The sequence below is a fragment of the Ammospiza nelsoni genome, chromosome 9 (assembly GCF_027579445.1).
Source record: "Ammospiza nelsoni isolate bAmmNel1 chromosome 9, bAmmNel1.pri, whole genome shotgun sequence".
Classification (NCBI taxonomy): Eukaryota; Metazoa; Chordata; class Aves; order Passeriformes; family Passerellidae; genus Ammospiza; species Ammospiza nelsoni.
The window spans coordinates 30,974,548-30,996,627 of NC_080641.1; the positions used below are offsets into that span (position 1 = coordinate 30,974,548).

General features: G+C 45.5%; 1 protein-coding gene across 3 annotated transcripts in view; it reads right to left on the minus strand.

Moving 5' to 3' along the window:
- Nucleotides 1-481: 481 nt before the first annotated feature.
- LRP8 (LDL receptor related protein 8) overlaps nt 482-22,080 on the minus strand; it is a 169,892-nt gene continuing 148,293 nt past the window's right edge. The window contains exons 6-19 of one of the 3 annotated variants that reach the window (XM_059477980.1): nt 17,576-17,698; nt 17,129-17,251; nt 14,541-14,660; nt 14,286-14,411; nt 13,416-13,587; nt 10,862-11,089; nt 10,226-10,344; nt 8,647-8,786; nt 7,372-7,513; nt 6,770-6,922; nt 5,834-6,046; nt 3,958-4,026; nt 3,547-3,719; nt 482-2,664 (exon numbers count right to left, since the gene is read on the minus strand). In XM_059477980.1, coding sequence (XP_059333963.1) covers nt 2,626-2,664; nt 3,547-3,719; nt 3,958-4,026; nt 5,834-6,046; nt 6,770-6,922; nt 7,372-7,513; nt 8,647-8,786; nt 10,226-10,344; nt 10,862-11,089; nt 13,416-13,587; nt 14,286-14,411; nt 14,541-14,660; nt 17,129-17,251; nt 17,576-17,698 — 1,940 coding nt within the window. In that variant the 3' untranslated portion in view covers nt 482-2,625. Of the gene's footprint in view, nt 2,665-3,546; nt 3,720-3,957; nt 4,027-5,833; nt 6,065-6,769; nt 6,923-7,371; nt 7,514-8,646; nt 8,787-10,225; nt 10,345-10,861; nt 11,090-13,415; nt 13,588-14,285; nt 14,412-14,540; nt 14,661-17,128; nt 17,252-17,575; nt 17,699-22,080 lie in introns of all 3 variants that reach the window. The other 2 variants (XM_059477979.1, XM_059477982.1) reach the window with 2 other exon arrangements.

Consider the following 22,080-nt stretch of genomic DNA (forward strand, 5'->3'; position numbering starts at 1 on the left):
AGTTGTTGAATAGTCCAGCATGTAATAGTTCAGGTAGAAAACTGCACAATGTTGTGGGCACTGTTCAGTTCTGGGACATTTTCTCACTCTGGGTAAGGCCTGGTGTAATTGTACCATGGGAGCTTTTACTCAGTTACATCAGTGAGTCAGGAAATGAAGCTGGTGCTGTTTGCCATGTGATTTGCAGATGACCAAAACCCACGTGGCAGGAAAAGAGACTGGAGAACAAAGTGCTCTGTTGTGGAACATGAACTGTCCCCAGTGCTGCTGCTGTGACACTGCAGCTGGACAGCTGCTTACACAGCACTGCTCCCAAATCCCACTCTGGATTTGGGCAGTTAAGAGTTAGGGAAAACTCAGAACAAAATATGATACAGTCCCATTTCAGACACCATGAAGTAATTAGTTCAGTAATCCCAGATAAAAAAATTTAATCTTTCTATAGAAACAGTGCACTGTTTTACAAACGTGGTCATTTGGTTTCCAGTACAGCAAGTGTTACACAGAGCCCCCCCGCCCCTCCCTGGGCCTTTTGTCTGCAAGGTAAGAACTGAAACACAAAAGGCACCAAGCAAGAACTTACTCTAACAGAACTTCAGAATGACAAGACAGAGCAGAAATGATTACAATGTTAAATATCACCCTACCAATCTGAACCATTATTTAAAATAATTAACTTCTTAAAAAACAAATTTGGTGTTTACTTCTCAGTAGTTATAAATCTGTAAAGGTTGAAATCAGCACTGCACATTGAGTTCATTTACAATGGTTTGAAAAAACCTGCAGCCTTTTACACATGGTTTGTACAGGTTTGTTTGTGTGTTCTTAAAAAAGTATCAAAACTGTAGAACTTTCATATATATTTACATTCGTCTGTTAGTTACAGTGTTATCACATACAGCCTTGCTCAGCTTTTTTCTTCATGCACACAGTGCATGGATTTATAGAAAGAGAGCTTCATACCTTAAAACAACAATGGGATAGCTCACTCATGTTGTCACTACCTTAAAATCTAAAATTTGGAATAGAGGGATGCTTGATTACTTCTGTATTGTCTATGCAGGCCATGAGGCATTTGAGAGTATGGATTATGTCTGGAATGCATACCAGGGCTTTAAACACTTTCTTTCTTCTCTTAGTCAAGAATCAGCTTCCAGCTCACATTACTCTGTAAATGTACTCTAAAAGAAAGGAAAAAAAAAGAGGAAAAAAACTCCAAACCTACTCAGCCTGAGTTTCTTCTATTCACTCAAATCCAAAAGCTTGGACTGACATAAAACCATGAGGAAGATTTCTCTAGGATTTGGTACAGTTCAGGGAGGTACTAGTCCATTATGCAGTGGGAGGTAAGTGTCTTCACTTCCCACAGAATTCCCAGGAAATCCTATAGAATGAGATGAGAAAAATCAAGTGTTTTTCCTGCCAGGTGCAGGATGACCCAGCCAAAGGGCAGGACTTGGGAAGAGTTCTGTGTGTGCCACAGCAGCTCCTAAAATTGGGGCTTTTATCAGTATGAGCAGGGACAGGGGCAAGGAGGGAAGGAAGTGACTTTTGTTCCTGTGCTATTTTCCTGATGAACCAGGGAGAGTGCTCACTTGGGAGTGTGGAAATATATGGCTAAATCTTTGTTTCTGTTAATTCTGAGCTGATTTAAGAGATGCAAGATTCCCAGTGTGGAAAAGCATTTAAATTTACATTTAGAAACAAACAAAAACCAAATCAGATTTGTACCAAGCTGTAAAAAAGCCACGATACAGCACAAAACCCCTGGGTGCTGTAGGAGTTTCTCCTGACTGAAATGCTGTAGGCAATAGCTCTCCAGTTTAATGCACTGCATGGATTCTTATGGATTCTTCATGGATAGACTGGAAAATGTACAAGCAGCCCTTAAGAACCAGGATGGAAATCAGGAGATGTTTGTAAGGAGTGCTTCACTGGTCAGCTAACTTACACTACAGCTCTATCTAACATAGTGTCTTTAGATTTCAAAGCAAACTTCTCAAACATCCTGTAAAAATTCAATTATTCCTAATTTTCATAAATGTAGGCTAGTAGTTTTAAAATATATGTATATATATTTATATATATGTATATATTTATATGCCTATATATCTATCTTATCCAGATAGATATATACACAGATAATCTATGCACAGCAAGCCAAACATACAAAAAATAAATACTCTCACCCCTCTACTATATTTACAGAACAGATCTTATAATCCAGATTTTGTTAATAAATATTTCTAAACTGCCTGTACAGAATTTATTTTACTTATGTTGATGGATAGCCACAAAGCATATTCAACATATTTACAAAATATCTATAAATATAGTCTTAAAATAAAGCAATAGCTACTGAACCTTCAGCCTGGCTGGTTATGTACATTGAGTTAGTAGCTCAGCTGTTGCTTATTCACTATCACAAATGGGTAGTGCAACAAGTTAAAATGTGTATAAAAGATTATACATACAAAACTCTCACATCCTTTGGATGTTTGCAGTTCATTATAACTTTGTGGTTACCCTTCTGCAACATAAATAATGACCAAAAAGAAGAAGCAGGTTCTGTGATCCAAAGCAGATTTGTTCAGTGTTCAGGTGATTGGAGCAGCATCTTCATCCTCATGGCAACCCATCATCTTCTAAGCTTAGTGCTACACGCTGGGGAGGGAAAAACACTCTTGTGAACTGTGATACTGGTGCTAACTTGTATTTCTAGTTAGAGCTCCCATGGCTGGCCCTCCTGTACTGGTCACAAGTCTATTCTAGATAGGGATTTTTTTCCCTCCTCAAATGAGGTCATTTGCTCAAGTGTTACTAAGAGGTGCTGGGAAGTTTCCTGTCCATGTATATTGGATAAAATTCCTTGTAAGGGATGGCACTTCCTCCAGTGTGATCTTGTGTGGGATCTTTAGATCACAGAGACATTATCCACCCACCTGCCTGCCTGCAGGAGCTGTACTGCCTTCACTCATTACTCTGGATCTTCCTGCTCTCTTCTGAAAACACAATGCACTTACACCTGCCAGTGCTCCTCTCCCCAGGGATGCTGCTGTGAGGGAGGATCCTTTTCCTTAACTTCTTACAGAATTTCAGTCACGTCTCCTTATGAGGAATGTGACTTTTCTTTATACTGTTGCTATAGAGAAAATATTCTCCCTGGTATGTAGAGAAACTGAATTTATCCTTAGGATAGTTTGGACACATGGTAGCAGCCTAAACACAGATAAAATGGAATCCAGTAGGGGATGAGGAATCACCTGTCCCATCCTGGGGTAGCTCTTGAGGGAGCTTTACCTTTGTCAGGTTGGTACCTTGGTTAGGACAATCATTCTTCATTTGAACCGAGTATCTGAGGCAGAGCACTGCATTCTAAGACAACTGCAGGGGCTGCCAGAAGTTTAAGCTTCTGCCTAATCAATGATACTAAAGAGGTTCTGGTTTTTGTCATTATGTGGCAAATAAATAACACTAATCCAAATTCTCTATTGGAACTCTCAACAGCATTAATATTCTCCAGCAGCCATCTCCTCAGGTACTTACTGCTGGGTACACGTGTCCGATTTGGGCAGTTCGCCCAATGTGGATTTCGTCTTCATCTTCCTCTTCTGTTGTCTTCCTATAAACTGGATTGTCAAAGTTCATGCTTTTGGTGTTCTTCCGTTTCCAGTTCCTCCAGATGAGGTATCCCCCCATGCACAGCAAGCCAATGACCACTGAGGAGAGGGGACAGAAGGGGCTGTTAGGGAGGCAGGATCTGCTGGATGTTCCCATGTTGGCACCATGCTCAGAACATTTTCTCACAGTTGGGCCACTGTTCCCCAGTTCAGCAGTTCCTGTGCTCTTTCCCACCCCATCAATGAAAACTGGAAAAGTGTATTTACTGTGGTAAATACAATATTTTGGTATTGCACTTTGGTGAACTCCCTCAAAGGTTAAATCCAATCTGCTTACCCACAGGAATGACAATTCCAATCACAGCTGCTGTCACAGTTGAACCAAAGCCTTCATCATCATTTGCATCTGTAATTACAGAAGTGTTCTGATCATTTAACTCGTTTGCTGCTTTTAAAGAATGTTTTCTGGTAGTACCTGTGCTGTTCTGCCCATCAGAAAGCTTTTGCAATTAAAGAATTTACAAAAAGTTTAATAATAAAATGATTCAGGTGACACTGAGCAGCGCACAGGGATCAGGGCTGAGCTGAACGAGGTCCCTGCAGTGCTGCTGCCTCACCGGGGGACAGGGACACCCAGAGCTCCAGGCCCCTGCAGGGACATTCACACACTCCAGGCTCCAAGGATGTCAAGAGAAGCTCTGACCAGAAATGGTGACTGTGCTTGGGCCTCCAATTTTTCATGCACAAAAAGGAGTCCAGTTTTAAAAACCTGACATTTAATGGAAATGCCATGCACACACCAGGGGATGGTGAAGAGCATTCCCGAAAATCCACAACAGAACACTTTCTAGTACTGACACAATGAATGACTTATTGAGCTGTCAGAAAATGAATGTAGTTCAAAGCCATCTACACAGCTTCTCTGTTTAATTTTTTCCTTTTTTATTATTTATAGCTAAGGAGTTAGTGAACACATCTATCCCTCATTGCTGCAGCCCGCCCCAGCATGCAAGAGTGGTCCCAAAACTCAATACTGTACTTAAAAAAAGGCAATTGCAGGAAAATATAGTTTTAAAAAATTCAATATAACCCTTCAAGTTCTATACTTTAAAATGTTTGCTCTGAGCTCTCATATCAGTAGAGAAAATCTACTTTTGCTAAAATATCAGGAGTTGCAAGAGGAGGAACTAACTATACTTTTTCTTTTGATACACCAATTCATGCAACTTTTAAATACTTCCCTGTGGCAAGCTGTTCCATTACATAGTTGTTTATTTACTTAATAAAAAAACTATACTATTTCCAAAGTGGACAATAAAAGAATTTTTCTTCCATGGCTTATTAAAAAGTTAATCAATTCATTTGAAAGAAACTTGCACAGAGAGAACTGAACACATTTTAGCCATTGGCTGTGCTTTCCCCATGCAGCACAGTTCTACAGACAGGGTGGTGTATTGCTGCTTTCCAGATGTAATGGAAACAGTGAAACAGTCAGGGGAAACAGCATTTCACTGGTTTCAAACATACATGTCTATTTGAGGTCTTGCAGAGCAAAATCTCTCTGGACTAGAATTTTTTTTTTTAATAGCAGTTCAGCCTTTCTGCTTTGCCTTGGCAGCAGGACCTGGAGGGATTGCCTGTTAGCTCTGAGACTGGTGTTGCATCGAGGAGAGCCTATTAGTGCTCTCCACTGGGATGCTCTTCTGATAAATAATGCAAAACTTCAAACCTGTGTCATGATGAGGCCACATTAACATGCCAAGCACGGCCACACAAACCAGAGGCAGCTTGCCTTGTGATTCCACATGTCCAGCAGCACTAAAGATGCACAGGGGGAATTTTTCACCCAGAACTTGTGCCGGATCAGATTAATAATTAAACAATTAAAACAGGGGAAGCATCAGCAGAACCATCCATTCTACTGTCAGCAGCACTGAAGCTGGGATGAGCCAGTACTGGCAAGGGCTGATGTGAACTCTCAGGGCTGTTCATGTGCCTTGGATAAAAGCTGATATAAGTTCCTTGACATGCAAGTGACTGGAATGACAGCAGCCATCACAGCCCAGGTGCCTGCAGAGAGAGGAGCTGAGTCTCCTGCTGTGCACCAGGGTGTGCCTGCACTGACCCCTCTGCAATTCTGACATTGGGTCAGGTCTCCTGCAGTGCAGGAGGAGCTGTGACACAGGAGAAGGAAAGGAATCTCATTCTCTTACAGTGCTGTGACAAATTGCTGTTCCCAGTGGTCATCTCAGAGTCTATCAGGATGGATGTGGTGGAAGGTAAATGAAGGCTTGGGGTGGTGATTGTAGCTTCTGGTACAGCTTTGGGGACAACTCCAGTGGTGTCATTGGCACTGCCAGGTACAGCAGTGATGGTCGTGGTGCCGCCAGCACGGGACGCTGTGCTTGTGGAAACCACTACAGGAGCTGCAGTGGTTGGAAGCTCTGAAAACCAAGAGCAACAATGACATTTGGTTAAAGCAAGTACACCAAACAAATCACAAATGGTGATAGAAATCTAAAAAGGATTGTTATGTTTAATGAAGACAAGCAGAAACTAAATTCCAATTCCATTTCCCAGATAGTCAAACTATTGACAGTGCTCTGCCTAAAGCTACAGAAATTATTTCCTGAAGTCAAGCTTGATTAATTAATACTAATTAAAAATCAGTCTGTATTGAAGGTAGCTAAGAAGTTCACAGACTTGGGGGTTTTTGAGAACCTCCCAAGATTCTGAATTTGTACCAGGAACTCATTGCATGTTAGGAGAAACTACAGTGAAGCCACTCGTCTCTTCAGGCTATATCAACAAAAACTGTGTCCTCTTCAGACCTGGTTTCTTATCTATGGATAGATATATAGATACCTAAATAGATATATAAGTACACATTGCATATATATGTATAACATAATCAATATATCAATGTTCTAGTGCTGGTGCCTAGCCCTTTTTTCCCCTCTTCCTGCTGTATCTTTTTTCTGGTGAAGCTTTCCAAAATAAGCAAGCTTTCAGCAAGGACACCACAGTGCTGCTGTGGGCAGCAAGGAGTGGAATACAGAAGTTGGTGTTTGTGTTTTCACCATCAGAAATATATTCACTGTGACTATGATTTTGTTGGGACAGTGAAATGGAGATGTGATGGTGGTTACCTTTGTAGCATTTTTTCATGTCAGGACCCAGCCACATATTGTCAGGACAGGCACAGGTGTACTTGGGGGAGTGGGGTGAGATCTGAGGTGCAGGAAGACACAAATAGTCACAGCCTCCGTTTGGCTGGGGGCTGAGCTCACAGGAATCTGGAGCTGTTCAAGGATGGAAGAAAAGACAAGTTATTTTTCTAATAATTTATTTCCTGCCCTTGGCAAAGAGGTATCAGATCTTCTGAAAAGACCTTCTCTCACTCCCTACCTCAATTTATCAGGCAGCTTAAGCATCTTTACAGTTTGTATGGTAGGGTGGAACCTTACAAAGTACTATAAAAACTTCCCAAGTGCATAATGAATGGGAAGCATCACAGTGACAAGAGTAACTCACTGTTATCAAAGATGCTAATTAAACAGCTATTAGCAAATTGCAGATTCTTCAATAAATGCTGCTGCTGAATTAATTATGCAGGAACTTCAAGCATTAGGCATTGATTTCCCATTATTACCTGTGCATTCTCTCTCATCAAGAACCATCAGGGAGCATTTCATTTGCCAGATCTAACAAACCTGATTCAGGGCCATGACATCCTGAGGACACCTCTTACCTTTGGGCTGCTTTAATTCATGGAACACCACGATGTCATGAGGGTTATTGAGATTCTCTGCCAGAATGGAGATGTCCAAGCCATTGAGCCTGTTTGCACTGAAGATGGCCTCGTTCTCCAGGTCAGTCCAGAACACTCTGTCCTGCAGGGAATGCACACATTCCTGACCTGGCTTGCTCAAATTGGATTAAACTCCAGCAGTCCCAGAGTCAGTGCACCATGTTCCTACCTTGGGGCACCTTCTGTTCACGCTACTTCTGTCTGCAGCTTTTTTCTGTTTTGGACAATGTTCAAAAGCCCAGCACTCCTACAAGTTTACAAAGTGCTGTGAAATTTTGAGTAGCTCTGAGACTGAGGTGAGGGAGAAATTTGGTAAGGTACAGACAAGTTGCATGTGTGTTGTTTCTGAACTGCTTTTTCTTTGTAAGCTGGGGTAAATCATGAGCAAAGGGCCACACTCTGTACTAGAAACATTTGTTACCTTGCTGATTTTTTCCTTAGGTAAGATCTGCATTAAACAGGTCTCTCTGAAGAGGCCAGTGCCTAGAGCACCTATTTCTCTTTTATATTACTATATTTTACATGGCATACTATGCCTGAAGATACAGAACTACTGGTGGAAGAGGTACCCAGGAATCACATTATTACCAAGCAGTTTAATTGCTTGGTCATGTGTGTGTGCTGCTGCCTCCCAAACCCATGTGTATTTCCTGAAGGAAAGCCACACTGCTGGACAACAGGGCAGCTTAGCAACAGCAGAACTTGTCTCTTGTCCTACACAGCCATTCCTACCAGGAAGGATGGAGAGAGGTGGAATAACCCAAGAGATCCTTCCAAATGCTGCTGATGGGGATAGCACTGAAGAGCAACACTGACCTGGAGAAACCTATGCCCAAAGTTAGATGCCCAGATATCACACACTTCACACAGGAGGAATAAGGGATTTAAGGATGAGGGATTTCCTGAGCCAGACACCAATGGACCTTTCTCTGCTATGACTTACCTACAGTGAGTGCCAAAGTTGAAGCCTTTGTTCCCCTGATCATTTAATGCACTGGTGCTGCATTAGGTAAAAGCATGAGATAACACTTTGCTCTTGATTAAGGCTTTAAAAACCAATTTCCCTGCTGAGCCCACACGAGGTTAATCGGTTTCTATAGCAGCAGCTGCCCTCACTGAGCTCTGTGCTGGGCAAAAGGCAGAACTTTCAATCAAGAAGAGCTCTGAGACCTCTTGCAAGCTCCAGCCTGTTCTGCATCCCTTTTCCACTCTTACCTCAAACACTGCCAAGCCAAAAGGATGGCTCAGATCATCCACAGAGGAGATCAGAACTTTTCTGTTGCTGCCATTGAAATCAATGCAGGACAGTGAATGCAATTTGGAATCTACCCAGTAGAGACGCTGATTCAGCAAATCTGGAAAGTAAAATACAATGAAGCAAAATTACACACAGCTCTTGCAACTCTTTTTCTCTTGCCCAGCATGTTTTTCCTGCTGGCAGCATGACTAATCTCTTTATTATTGGGACTCTTTTTTTTTTTAACACTAGTTCTGATTTTGAATCAGTGCCCAGATATGCTGGGATAAGACCCTATAAATAAGATTAAAAAGGAGGAACATTCTGCTCTGTGTGTGTGGGGAATGCCTGACTGACAGTCTTGTACAATGAGGTTCTTTTGTTATCAGGAGCAGCGGGGAAGCAGCAGTTTGGGCTTCCCAGATTCTCCCCATCAGTGCCTGGGTGAGAAGCTTCATCCCTCCCAAGGTTGTTCAGGCCTTGGCTCTTGCTGGAGAACAACTACTGAGATTCCAATGAAACACCTCTCTGAAGGAGCTGTGAGACTCACACATTTTCAGTGAAGCAGAGTCCTGGGGCAGGAAACCCTTCTTATGCTGCAGGCTGGGAGAATCTGCTGCTGGGGACAGTCCTACCACAACCAGCCAGGTTTGGGGAGGGTGCAGGTAAGAGTGGGAGGAAAGGATTCAATGTTATTTGGAATGCTAAGAACTGCATTCCTCTTTCTGGAGCAAATTCACTTATTTTGGATGGGATTGACTGAACAGAATGCAAGTGGATAAGAGCCAACAAAACCAGTTATAATAATTAAACAAGTCATTAATTAATTTCTTAATTACTAAATGATAACGTTATTTGTTCCCAGCAGTAGCACTTCAGCAGTATGTAATGGCAGCAGCATTTCCTCCTCCATCCTTGCCACAGCCAGCATTTTTAAAGCCAAGCAGAGAACCTCACATCTGCATGGTGTTAAACACACACAGCTCCCAGTGCAGAGCAGGATGTTCCCTGCTGCTCCATGAAACCTCCTTCCCACTCTGCTGCTTGGTGTGGCAGTGAGCACCACCACGGCCCTCAGTGGCTCCATTCACCCTGAGCAGCTGGGCAGGCAGGGAATGGTGACAGGGAATGGGCTCTGCAGGCCCTGTCCCTCTCCCTCTGCACCATTCATCAGTCCAGTGCAGGAGCCTGACACTGCTCCTGAGACAGGCCCAGCTACAGAGACATTTAAAAACAAGGATTCAAATGCTTTGCAGACTCCTAAAGTGTTGTCACAGCTCTGCATCCTTCCCCAAACTTTCCTTTTGCCTGAAGGCACAATGACAGGCACCTCAAGGCTCCTGCAGTATGAGGGTCTGACTACAGCAAGACTTTCTGTCTGTGCTACTGAGGTAAGGGAACTCATGTGTGTGAGCAGCAGTGACTGACTGACCAGTTTAGGACTTGTGTGTGCAGGTGCCTTTGAGCATTTACAATTTTGTTTTCCCACTTGTTTAATACCAAAAGCAGATTTCCCTCAGGCCCAGTGGGTGCTGCAGCTCTGAGCTGGGCACTTACCCAGGGTGATGCCGTTTGGCCACTCGATGTTGTCGGTGACCAGCACCCGCCGCCCCGCGCCGTTCAGACCGGCCTTCTCGATCTTGGCTTTGTCTCCCCAGTCAGACCAGTACATGAACCTGGCAGAGGCACAGGTAAGAAAGCAATAAGCTGGACTCCAGCTAAGAAACTTGCACTGCTGGTTGCAGTAAGATGTGCCAAAGATTCTCTCCTTATTACAGCAGTTAATTCCTCTGGTGGAACCACATGCAGTTCTCCCACTGAGTAATCTGCCACAAAACTTGCACCAGAATGCAGCATCTCACCCCAGTAACTAACCCCTGAAAACTCTCCTGCTGTGCCTGTTAGGTACCTGGCATTCACTCATTCCAAACAGCCCAAACACAAGTCAGGCTGACTTCATTTCCCAGCACAGCCTCTGTGCCAGGACCAGCTCAGGTGCATTGAACACATGAACTGGCCCTGAATTGATTTTAACAGCAGGACCTTGCCAAGGGCTAGTTAAAGCCTCTCCACAGTCCCACTGCAGGGTGCATCTCAAAGGGCATCTGAGTCCTGGTGAGATGAGAACCACCCCCAGGTTGGTGACTGGAATGTGTCTGTTGGCAAAGGGGAGTTTGGGGTGTGCACCCCTACCTCTGTGTGGGATCCACAGCGATGGCTCTGGGCTCGCTGAGGTCACTGTTGAAAAGTGTCCTCCTCTTGCTTCCATCTGCAGTGGCTACTGAGATGGTTTTGTTTCCAGAGTCTGTCCAGTAGATGTTCTTGTGCACCCAGTCGATGGCCAGTCCCTCGGGGGAGTTGAGCTGGCTGTCGATGAGGATCACCTGCTCGGCCGTGTCACTCGCTTTGTCGATGTAGGCACTGCGGGGACAGGAGGTCACAGGGCTCCCACACGGCTCCCAGAGCTGGGCCCAGGGGCGGAATGGCTGACACAGGAACCCTTACGGTGCTCCTGCAACCTTCTGCTTGCTCCTACAGCCTCTTATTTCCCCATGCCCATATGGCAGCATTTCCACAGTGGGGAACTGTGCATTTCATCATTCTACCTGCTTCCTACTGTAACTGCACAATTCAGGAAAACATTTGACTTCTGGCATGTTAACTTCAACAGCACTGATTTGTGGGATTTATGGACATGAAAAATATAATCTCCAGAGCTCTGCTGAGCAGAGTTGAACTGAGCATGCAATAAATGTGCTTAAATGTACTGCAGAATTAGGAGCTGTGTAGCTAATTATGACTCATCAAAGGAATTCATGAAGCTGCATTAATTTGGCAAGTGATTTCACTAGATACAAACAAAATGTTCACTAAATATTAGTGGCAGCTTCAAAATCTTTCAAAACGATAATGAAAGGCAGCAGACTCCACATGGATGTTTCATAAATAACTGGAATGTTGCTCCTACAACCACACAGGCTGATTCTGCTCTCAATATCAATTCTGCTGAGTGCACTGAAATGAGTTATTCTGAGTTTGCATCAGTGTTTGCAGAAGCTTAGTCTGGCTCTTAGAATAACTCAGTACATCTTAGAACAGTTATAAAGCAGAAGTTTCTGCCCCTTACCCCACATATTTGGAATCGTAAGAGGCTTCCTCTTCACTGCCCATCCTGCCTTTGCTGATGGAATGAGAAGGTGAATTGCATGGGAGCTGAGTTCTCCAATATCAGATTAGACCCTGGAACCGAAACATCTAAACCCAGGAATTCCTGACACTTCTACAGTCTGCAGTCAGGGCTGGAATGGCCATGCAGAGTCAGCCTGGATGGCCAGCACATTGCTGCATCTTCCTACAAGAATGGTTTTGGTTTGTCTCTGACCCAGCACCACAGGGATGGTACCTCAGGGCTCTATGGGTATCTGACAGTGCTCCCAAGATTCCAGTATTCCAGAGTGACCCTGTGCTCTCAGTGCCCAGCTCCAGGCCAGTGATCCCTTGCCAGTGGAACACTTGTGTTCCCTGCTTCCCACCTGTGCCTGCACAGGAGGGAAAGGCAAGAGGCTCCTGCAGCTTCCACAGTGGAAGGGCTCAAGTACAGGTGACTTTTCAATTCTCCCAGTAACTAAATATTGTAAAAGATGTGACACCCCAAAGGAGACATCACCTCAACAGGACAGGATCTGGAAAGGCAAATGAGGTGACCATAATGAGACAGGATCTCTTGCCAGTGATTACCTCCTGTCCCACAGTTTTCACCTTGCAATAGCCTCTCAACCACAGACTGCTTGTTCCCAGGTACTCCAGCATATTTGCTGTTGGAAAGCTGCAGGAGCAGTGTCTTGGATAATCCTCTGTGTACGAACTCAGCCTTTGCCCAGACAGACCCAGTGAGTGCTGACAGCTTTTTCCTGAGCTATCCCTCCTCTTTCAGAGCCCCACAGGCCCCTCAGGGTACCTGCCCAGCTGCTGGTGGTCAATGCCCAGCACAGCCTGGGCAGATATCCCTGCAGGGCATGGGAGCTACCAGTGCCTGTAGAAACCCTGGCCTGGCTCCCACGTGCTGACACCAGTCAGCCTGTGCCTGAGCATTAGCTGAAATCCAGAGCAAACCACTGCAGAAGCTGCAATAGCTGTGCAAATCAGAATATACACGGGGGATTTTCAGCACATAAATTAAATGCTTTTTTGGCTAAGCCCCAGCACATAATAATTGTGATGGATGCCATAAAAACAGCTGAAGGAGGAGTGAGAATGAGAGTTACAGAATGTGTACTGTGGTCAGGTGCTGTGAATTCAATCCAATCTACCAGAGACTACAGTGGGCAGCAGCTTGTGACTGTGTGGCTGCCTCCTTGCTCCACCATTTGCCTGCTTTGTGCTTCCAGATGCCAGGTCCTTTGTGGCCTCCCATACAGCACTCACAGCGCAGCAGCAGCCTTGGCCCTGCTTTGCAGTATCCATGGCTCAGGAAACAAGAGCCCTACATTTAACTGCTTGAGTGCAGCAGGAACTGGCATTGGTGAAAAGTCACCCTGTATTATCAAAGAGATAACTGCACAAGCCTCTGATGTCTTTATCAATTCCCCAAAAAGATTACCAAGTCTGGGCCACAACAGGTTATCCTGTCAGGGCAGAAAAGCCCTCAGGTGCCCTTACCCTGCACTGTTCTCTGGACTGCTTTAGGGGATACAGGGAATGCAGCTTTGGCAGGGGACCAGCACACACATCCTCTCTTGCCCCTTACCTGTAGATTTTTCGGTAGAACAAGTCACACCAGTATATTCTGTTTGTTGACACCTCCACATCCAGTGCCACCACGTTCTTCAGCATGGGAATGATGCGGGAATAGTCCCTTTTCACCAGGTCTATTTTACGGACCTCGTGGCGATTGGTGAAGATCAGGTACGGGCTCTTGCCTACCACACAAAATCAGCACATTTGTCACTTCAGCAGCTGTCCCAGGGGCTGGATTCAGCTTTCATTTCTCAAACAAGAATGGAATTATCAGTCACCGATAGCTGTGTTTGTACTGAAGCTTTACACCACACTGGAAGCAAGAGGAAACTTGGTCCAGAGGCAGGGCTGTCACATGCAGGCACCCCTGCAGCCCTTGGACACACACTGGCACTTGGACAGCCTCTGGGGAATGGCCTCATCTTCAATTCATTCAGCACAAAATCCTGGGCCAGATTTTGGTGACTTACAGCTGGGAGGGTGGAGGGCTGGCTCAGATACCCTGTTTTAATCAGGATGTTTTCTTTCTTTCAATACTACTACCATAAAATGTTTTTGCTGCACTGTTTTCAATAACACCTGTCAAGAGACTTTCTTTTCTAGTTTCAGCTTCAAACAGCCAAGTAGTGACTGCAATCTTGCTCTGTACACTGTTAAAATATTCTGATCTGCATGATCAGTAGTTCTTGCCTAGAGACGCATCTGCTATTGCTGCAGCAGCTCTGTGCTGCTCACAGTGAAATGTCTTTGCTTGATTTGCCTGTTTCCTTTTGTTTCCACTCCCCTGCCTCAGCTGGGAGCGTGTTTTCTTAGCAGAGCTGTGCTGTTGAGCAAGCAGAGTTTCCTGTGTTCAAGCAGAGTGCCTGTGGCGCTGCCTTACCTACAGCTTTGCAGTTCTTGGACAGGGTGTCCATCTCGTATCCTTCGTAGCACTCACATTTGTAGTCTCCCTTGTAATTAATGCAGATCTGGCTACAAGCGTCTGGATTCTCACATTCATCTATGTCTGAAAGGAGTGTTTGAAACCCATCAATAACTTGAAATCAAACCATCTGTGATGGAGCAATGCTCAAGTGAATATAATCACGTCTCTCTATGGTGAAACACAAGGGACTGCTGTTTGCATGTCAATTACCTCCACACGTTTTTTTATCCAGAAGCTTGTATCCAGGCGGGCATTCGCACTCGTAACCAATCCTCAAGTCTTTGCATATGTGTGAGCAGCCACCGTTGTTCATCGAGCATTCATTAACACCTGCAGGGGATACACAGATCACCTATGACAAACGGGGCTTTTACTTGTGAGATTGAATAAAATTAAGAGATCTCCTCAGAAATTTTCCCATTTCTATCAGTTTTGGTGCAGGCCCTATAGAGCATGAGTGCCTTCAGAGACAGGAAGCCTCCACTGTATCACTTTCTTGCTCTTTATTATTCCAAACCAATGCTGGGGGATCATTTGGACTCAAAGCTAGTGGCTGAATGAATGGGGAGCCCTGGGGATACAGCGTATGTGAGTCTCTGCATCTCATCCCTTCAGAGAGCTGCTGCTTTGAGCTGTTCTGCCACATGTGAGAAACTTCCAAGGGACCTAAGGGCTCTCACCAGCATGCTCCTCCTTCCCCATGCGCTGGTTCATGTTGATTTTTCTGAACAGTCTCTCTGAGCTTTAATAATTCATGCTGGGGGACTCTCATCTCCCAGGGGCCAGCTGTTTTGAAATACTCTACTATTTTCCCATCTAGCTCCAAGGAATGATCTATGTGAAAAATTCCAGAAAACACCGAAGTGCAGTCTGTCAGAGATACTCCATTAGCACTGATACATCCTCCCACAAACACGTTCCCCACAACAGTCTTTGCTGGCACCCCCAGTGTGCAATTTACAAAGCAACAGCCCCCAAACTCTCCTGGGGCCTTTTCTAATCCAAGGCCACCTGTCTGATCCTGCTCTCAAGTGCTGAAATGAAAAACAGAATAAATGGATTATTAAAAGTAGAACTGAATGAGAGGTTGGGAAAAGCTGGTTTTCTGTCAGAGACAACATTTCTTCTTCTTATAATTGACCTACAAAAGGTGAAGAGAAAGTTCTCTCCTTAAGGAAGACTGCTGAGCAGGAGCTGTGGGATTTCAGGGATAGTGGACTCACCAGAACAAGGAAAACTGATTTGCTTCAGTCTATAATGCAATTTAAAGGCAAATTTTTCATTTATCTTTTATTTCTTGCTTCCTTGCACACTGCAGGTGAGCAGCACAGCAGAACCAATAAACCACTGCTCTTGGAAGAAAATGGAAACAACCACAACCCAATTAAGTCAGTAAGACAGGGAAAATACCATGCCAGAAGGAATCCAACTCAGCTCTGGGATGCTTTCACCTTCCTAGCAGGGACATACAGAGATATCAACACATAATTAATGGAGCAAGTTGCCTGGCTAAAATAGCCAAGTGTTGTCATGCCTTCTGCAGTGCTTTTCTGGGGGACTCTCAGAGGGCACTGCAGAGTTTAGCATGGCCAGACACACACTGAGCTGGGGAGTGTGTCCTGCACCTCTGCCTCCTGTGGGGATCACCTGTGTGGGCATTAGTGTCCCAGCAACCCACAGCACTGTGCCCTTAGAGAAACACCTTCCCCTGGGGGCTCTTCTCTGCTTCCCAGCTCAGACAACACCTCACTGCCAGCCCAGGGCGGCACAATCATGGCACCATGACCATGGGTTGAGCACCAGCCCAGCTGTGCCACTGCCCAGTCTCCTCTGACAAACTGGGCTGCCAGCTTTGCTGGGAGACCTCCACAGACAGACACTGCAACACCCACTCAGAGAAACAGGGAGATGAGGATTAGTGGAAGAAAGCAAGGGCACACTGGAAGCATGAGGTAGGAGCACCTTCACTAGGCAAGCACACAGTCTTCCTTGTCTAAAACAGGGAGAGACTGACAGTTCTGAACAGGAGTTATGTAAGGGGCAGCCCCTGAGCTCCATGATGGCATGGAAGGAGATGCCTGTTGGAGACATCTCTGCACTGGGAAAAACAACAAACGTGTTTGAGTGATGCTGCAGACTGGGGCTGGTGCCCACAATGTCTGGTGGGAAGGGCAAGAGAGGGCTGTCCTATGGAGAAGGGCACAGCTCTGTGCCCTCAGCTCTGTTCCCTGGCTCCAACAGCCCCGACTGCCCTGGCATTCCCACAGCCCAGAGCTGGCAGGAGCTGCAGAGAGCAGCCTGCTGTCTTTGCTGAGGGAAAAGCAGCAACATGTGCAACCCAGAAAAGGCTGAAGTCCTTTCTCAGGGGTTGCTGCCACTCTACATGTTTTCACCTTCAAAGCATGTTCCCAACGCTATATTTTTATGGTGTTATCATCATCTTAGAATTCAAAGATAATTTAGGCAATGAGGCTAAATAAACTGGTGTGTGTTGTGGAGGACACCAGTATTTGGGGAGAGGGGGAATTCCTCATTCCTAGTCCCGTGCTCAGTTCATACATCCCTCCAAGAATAAAAATTGAGTGGAGAAGGGCACAGTTCAAAGTTACAGATGATCAGACTAAGCTACTAATTATATTCATATGAAGGGTGATGAGAGAATAAAGGCAAGGAAAGAGGAGCAGAGTGAGAAATAGCATTAGCAGCTACATGTGGTTACACTCAAAGCTGTGAGCAGCAGATGGAGAAGAGGGGAAGCAGTTACAACAGGAGCAACACGTAGAAGGCAAGTACTGTACCACATTCTTTCAGAGGCTCGTCAGACCAGTCCCTGCAGTCTCTATGTGAATCGCACACTTTGCCTCCGTCAATGCACTCTCCACTCTTACACTGAAACTTGCTGGGACTTTCACATGCTGACTCTGTCATGTTGGGCAAGAGAGGAAAGCATCTAAGTTAGATGAGGCTCGTGACAACAAACAGGCTGACATAAAGCTCAGGAGGGCATCATTAGCAGAAATGGGATGGGATTAAGCAAATGAACATTGAGCCTAAAGCATCATGCAAAGAACTTTTCAAGTCATGCAGTCTGCCTGGTCAGCACAATCATCTCTCCCAAGCAATCCCACTGCAAAAATGGCTTCAAACTGTACAGGAAGCAGCTTGGCATGGCCCAGAGGAGCAGCCCAGAGGCCACCAGCCCTGGCAGATTTACCCCATGGAGCACGAGGAGCACCTGTACCCACCTTGGACACAGCCGGCCTCGTCGCTGTTGTCAGGACAGTCGTGCACCTTGTCACACTGCTTTGCTCCATGGATGCAGGTCCCGTCACCACACTGAAATTCATCTGGCCGGCAGGTCACCAGAGCTTTAAGACAACCCATTCAAGCATCAGGCACACAGAACTCAGTCACTTGTGTGGTACCCATCAGCCATGTCCCTCTGACACTGCTGGGGTTGCATCCTCCATCAGCAAATGTCAGAGTATCGGCTGTTCCCACCAAAGCAACAGAGGCAGCAGCTGCCTCAGCCACTGTTCTCCTGTGCCCCTCTGCTGTCCTAGACCACTTCTACATCTTTGGGAAATCAGCATCGAAGCCCATGTGAGGACACCCAGGCAAAACAGACCCAGTGCTGGCAGTGAAGTTTCTCAGGTGACACAGAACAAAGCAAGCAGCAAAACTCCCAGCAGTGGGGCAGCTCTGGGGCTGCAGTCTGTGTGAGGCCAGGCTGCTTCCCAGCTGGGAGTGTACAGTGACACTGGGAAGGCAAAGGCAACTACTCCTCAGCTCTCCTTCCTCAGAACAATTACATTTCAGATACATTTCAAAACATGTTTGGGCTAAGGCCTGGGCAAGAGACCTGCAGTGACTCTACCAAAGCAGTGTGGTCACAGCAGGGACGAAGGCAGCAATGAGACACAATCATCAGGTTACCAAATGCCCATGAGCCATCAGCCCACTGGAAGGCAGAAGAGCTCCACTGCACTGGATGTTTCTTGGGCTTTCCAGCCCTAAACACCTCCACAATACCAGCCAGTTTCCATGCCTGAAATTCATTTGTCCAGGTCAGATTATAACAGACTCAAACCAGATCTGATAAACTGCAAAGCTGGGGGAAAATATAAACCAGACTCCTGCACAGACCATGCTAAAAGCAGTCATATATCCCTTCCTAAATGACCATGAATGAGAGATCCCCCTCGCTGGGACCAGCCCTGTGCTGACACAGGGATCAGGCAGCCTGGCAAAACAGGCTCCTCATTCCTGGACACGTTTTGCAGCTTCCTTCTGAGGGGCCCATCAGATGTGTTCTTAAAATCCTATTAAGGCAGCACACCCTGGAGAGTTCCTGATTCCAGGCTTTCCATCACATGATTGTGTCCTGGTGTGGGCTGACAGAAAATCACTGCTTCTGAGCTCTGAGGGGAGGCCAGCACTGCTGGTACTACATGGGAGGTGAGAGATGTCTGCAGACTGCCCTGGACAATTTGACAAACTGCTTCTAATAAAAAATGAGTAATTTCAGATAACCCAGGAAGAGCTGCAGACATGAAGTGAGCCAGCATCAATATCATAAAGTATCAGTTGCACAAAGACTCCACATTATTGGTGATTACATCCCGCAGGATGCAGGATCCAGGTTCATGACTGCTTCACTGGACTAGTTCTAGTCCATCTTCAGCCAGCAACAGGCACCAGAGACAGGAAAAGCCACAACTGCAGGGCTGGAGGGGGAAGGGAGAAAGCCTGTCATTAGAAATACACAATATTCACATGAGGAAAGTTTGGAAATAGCACTGCTCCTTGGAGAGGAAAGCCATATGCACTGTATTCATAAAAAGCTGCAAAGTGAGAAAAAAATCCACAGCAAAATAAGCACACTTATAGGACCAGCTGTGCTGCCATGTTTCAGCTAATAAACCCAGGCACAGGAATGGGAAACCTCAGTGGGACATCTGGGACAGCAGCTCCAAACTAAGCACGTGGGATCTGCTGCTCTACCAAGTGCAGAAACTGAAGGAGGGAAAGAAACAAAGCTGTGGTCTGGGAGAGGCACAGGGCACAGGTCTGGAAGTGGCACCAAGAACTCCTGCAGGGAGGCAGAGTCACTTCTGCCTAAACTGTTGCTGGCATGTGCAGCCACCTGCCTGGGGAAACCCTGAGCATGGGGAAAGCAGCCTCCCTGCTCCACAGCAAACCCTGACTGCTGCCAAGCTGAACCTTGGCCCCTGCAGGGCTTTTCAGTTGTCTCACTGCAAATTCCTTTGCCACAATTATTTCTTGTCTTCACCCTAACTTGTAAACCAGTTTGCTTCACCTTTTCTCTAGCAACTTCTATGTGTGGAGGTAGGATAGGGTGGTCCTCCATTTCTGACTAAAAATATTAGTGTATATATACACAAAATGCCCCTCACAAAAGTGTAACGTAATTAAAGCCAATGGGATTTTGTCTTTTCTGGAGCAAAAAAAGGTCTCCAGTTCATCAAGTAAATCTGTGTGACAACAGCTACAGATTTGGAAGACAGCTGCTATAAAACCTATAATTGTCTTCAATTGTAATCTTCAAAGCTCTTCTAAAAAGCAGTTATAGCTAAATGCTTAGAACAAAAAGGTTTCTATTTCTAAAATGAATTAAAATTAAGGAGAATTTTGTAGGAATTGCAAAGACAATGTTGCAAAAGCACCACAAGACTGAGTGAAAAATGACAGCACAATTCTTAGCTCAGTTGCTACAGAGACTGCAAAACACAGATGTGGGGCTGTACTCCACTGCCCAAACTTTGCTTCCAGAAGAGACAGAAGTTTGGAGACCAGGCTGGGTTTCCTGGCTCAGTTCTCACTCCACCAGAGCTGTGGAAGTTCAGACCTTTAAGGAGCAGCCCCTGGGCCTCTTAACAGGCATCTAAAAAGGCAGATACAGTAACAGCTCTTACTGATTACAAAGCCACTAAAATGCATGTATGGCATTGCTAATTTTTGCTGCATTTTTCAGGAGAATTCCAAATTATCCTGAAGTGGAGGCACTAACTCATCTCAGCCCCACTGGCAGAGCTGACAGCAGGTTCCCATTAAGGCCATTCCCAAGGAAAAGAGAAAAAGTAACTCAAGAAGAGGGAAAGCTGGGCTGTTTATTTGCACAAGATATTCAGAAAATTGCTGTGCCTAATTTGGAAGGTTTAAATCAGTGAAATCTCAGTAGTTTTACAGCCATCTCCTCAGCAAATCAAATACAAAACTAATTACCAAAGCCCTGCTAAATTAACAGGCCTCCTCAAAGAGACACACTTCCCATTTACAAATCCTAGGCACAAAGCTGCATCATTCAAATTCAGCAGGTCTATTCCAGACTCCAAACCTGAGCCTCAGTTTCTTCTGGTTTCTGGTTTTTTTTCCTTCCTTCCCAAAAAAGAAAATCCCAACATTTGCAAAATTCATCAATGCCATGTTATAGATGGGGAGACAGAGGCAGGAAAGTGTGAGGTCAGGTCTCAAGGGGTCTCTTTTCTTGCTGTCAGTTGTAAGCATTATTTATTCTCCCTCCTGGATGCCTTAATGCAAGTTGCAAAGGACATTTAAAAATATAACCATTCCAGATTTGGAGACTAATAAATCTAACCTAATGTTCATTTTATAAATATACATATATACATATTTGAATATATATGCTATGGAAAAAAACCCCAGCCACCCAATGTTCTCACACAGCTTTCCTGAAATGACTCATTCCTTCCCATTTATTTGCTGTCTCGCTGCCAAAACCTGTTCACCAATTGTCACCCTTCATTTCTACTCTACTCATTTACCAATCCAAAATGTTTATAACAAATGATGGTTGATGGCCTCATGACTTTTTTTTAAAGCATTAGTTCCCATCCCTCTGTTTATACTGCACAAACCCCATATGATCCCCATTTGCAAGAGAAGATGGAAGATGTAGTGGTGGGATCTGCAGTTTTAATGAAGCCCAGCCAAGGGGCCCATGTGCCATCCCTGTTGCTAAGGGGACAGAGCTGTGTCACACACCTGTAACTCTCTGCATGTCCCATGATTCTGATCTCAAACAGAGAATTTCTGCAGAGGAAAATAATCAGAAAGGTCCCTAAACTCTCCAGTCCAACAGATGAGCAGTGAGGCTGAGTTTCAAGAGCTCCCAAATGTCCCTTCCTGCAAGTAGGTGCACCCCAGCAACAGCTGCATTTAGGAGGGGGAAGCAACACGAATTTTGGCTCTGACCCAGCCAACACATCAGCTGCACAGATGTGCACTCAGTGCTGCAAGGCCTCTCTTGGTTGCTGCCTGAGAGAACCCCACGCATGCAGGGTGTGGGCTCACACACTGCTGTGGCACTGGGCTGCCACCAGAACCAGGCACTGTGTGCAGAGGTAGCTAAAACAATGGGGCTTGGAATCCCTCTGTCTCCCAGTCCACAGGACTGAAGGCAGCAGAATCAGCTCACATCCTTGTTTCTCCCAGCTAGACAAACTGCACATTGTGTGGGACTGAGACTTCCTAGAAAGAGACCCTCATTGTGCTAAATCTCCACTGCTCAGAATTCTCCCAAGTCACTTCTGCCACATTTCCCCCTCTCTCCACTGGTTGTCAGCACCGTGCTGTGCTGCAGCAGTGTCCAGCTGTGTGCTGGGAGCTGCCTCTGCAGGTGCTGCTGGTTGGAGCTGTGCTCTCACTGCTCAGCAGTCTGACAAGGCTGGACATGCCTGGTGCCTGTCACACCAAGGAAAGAAGCTGG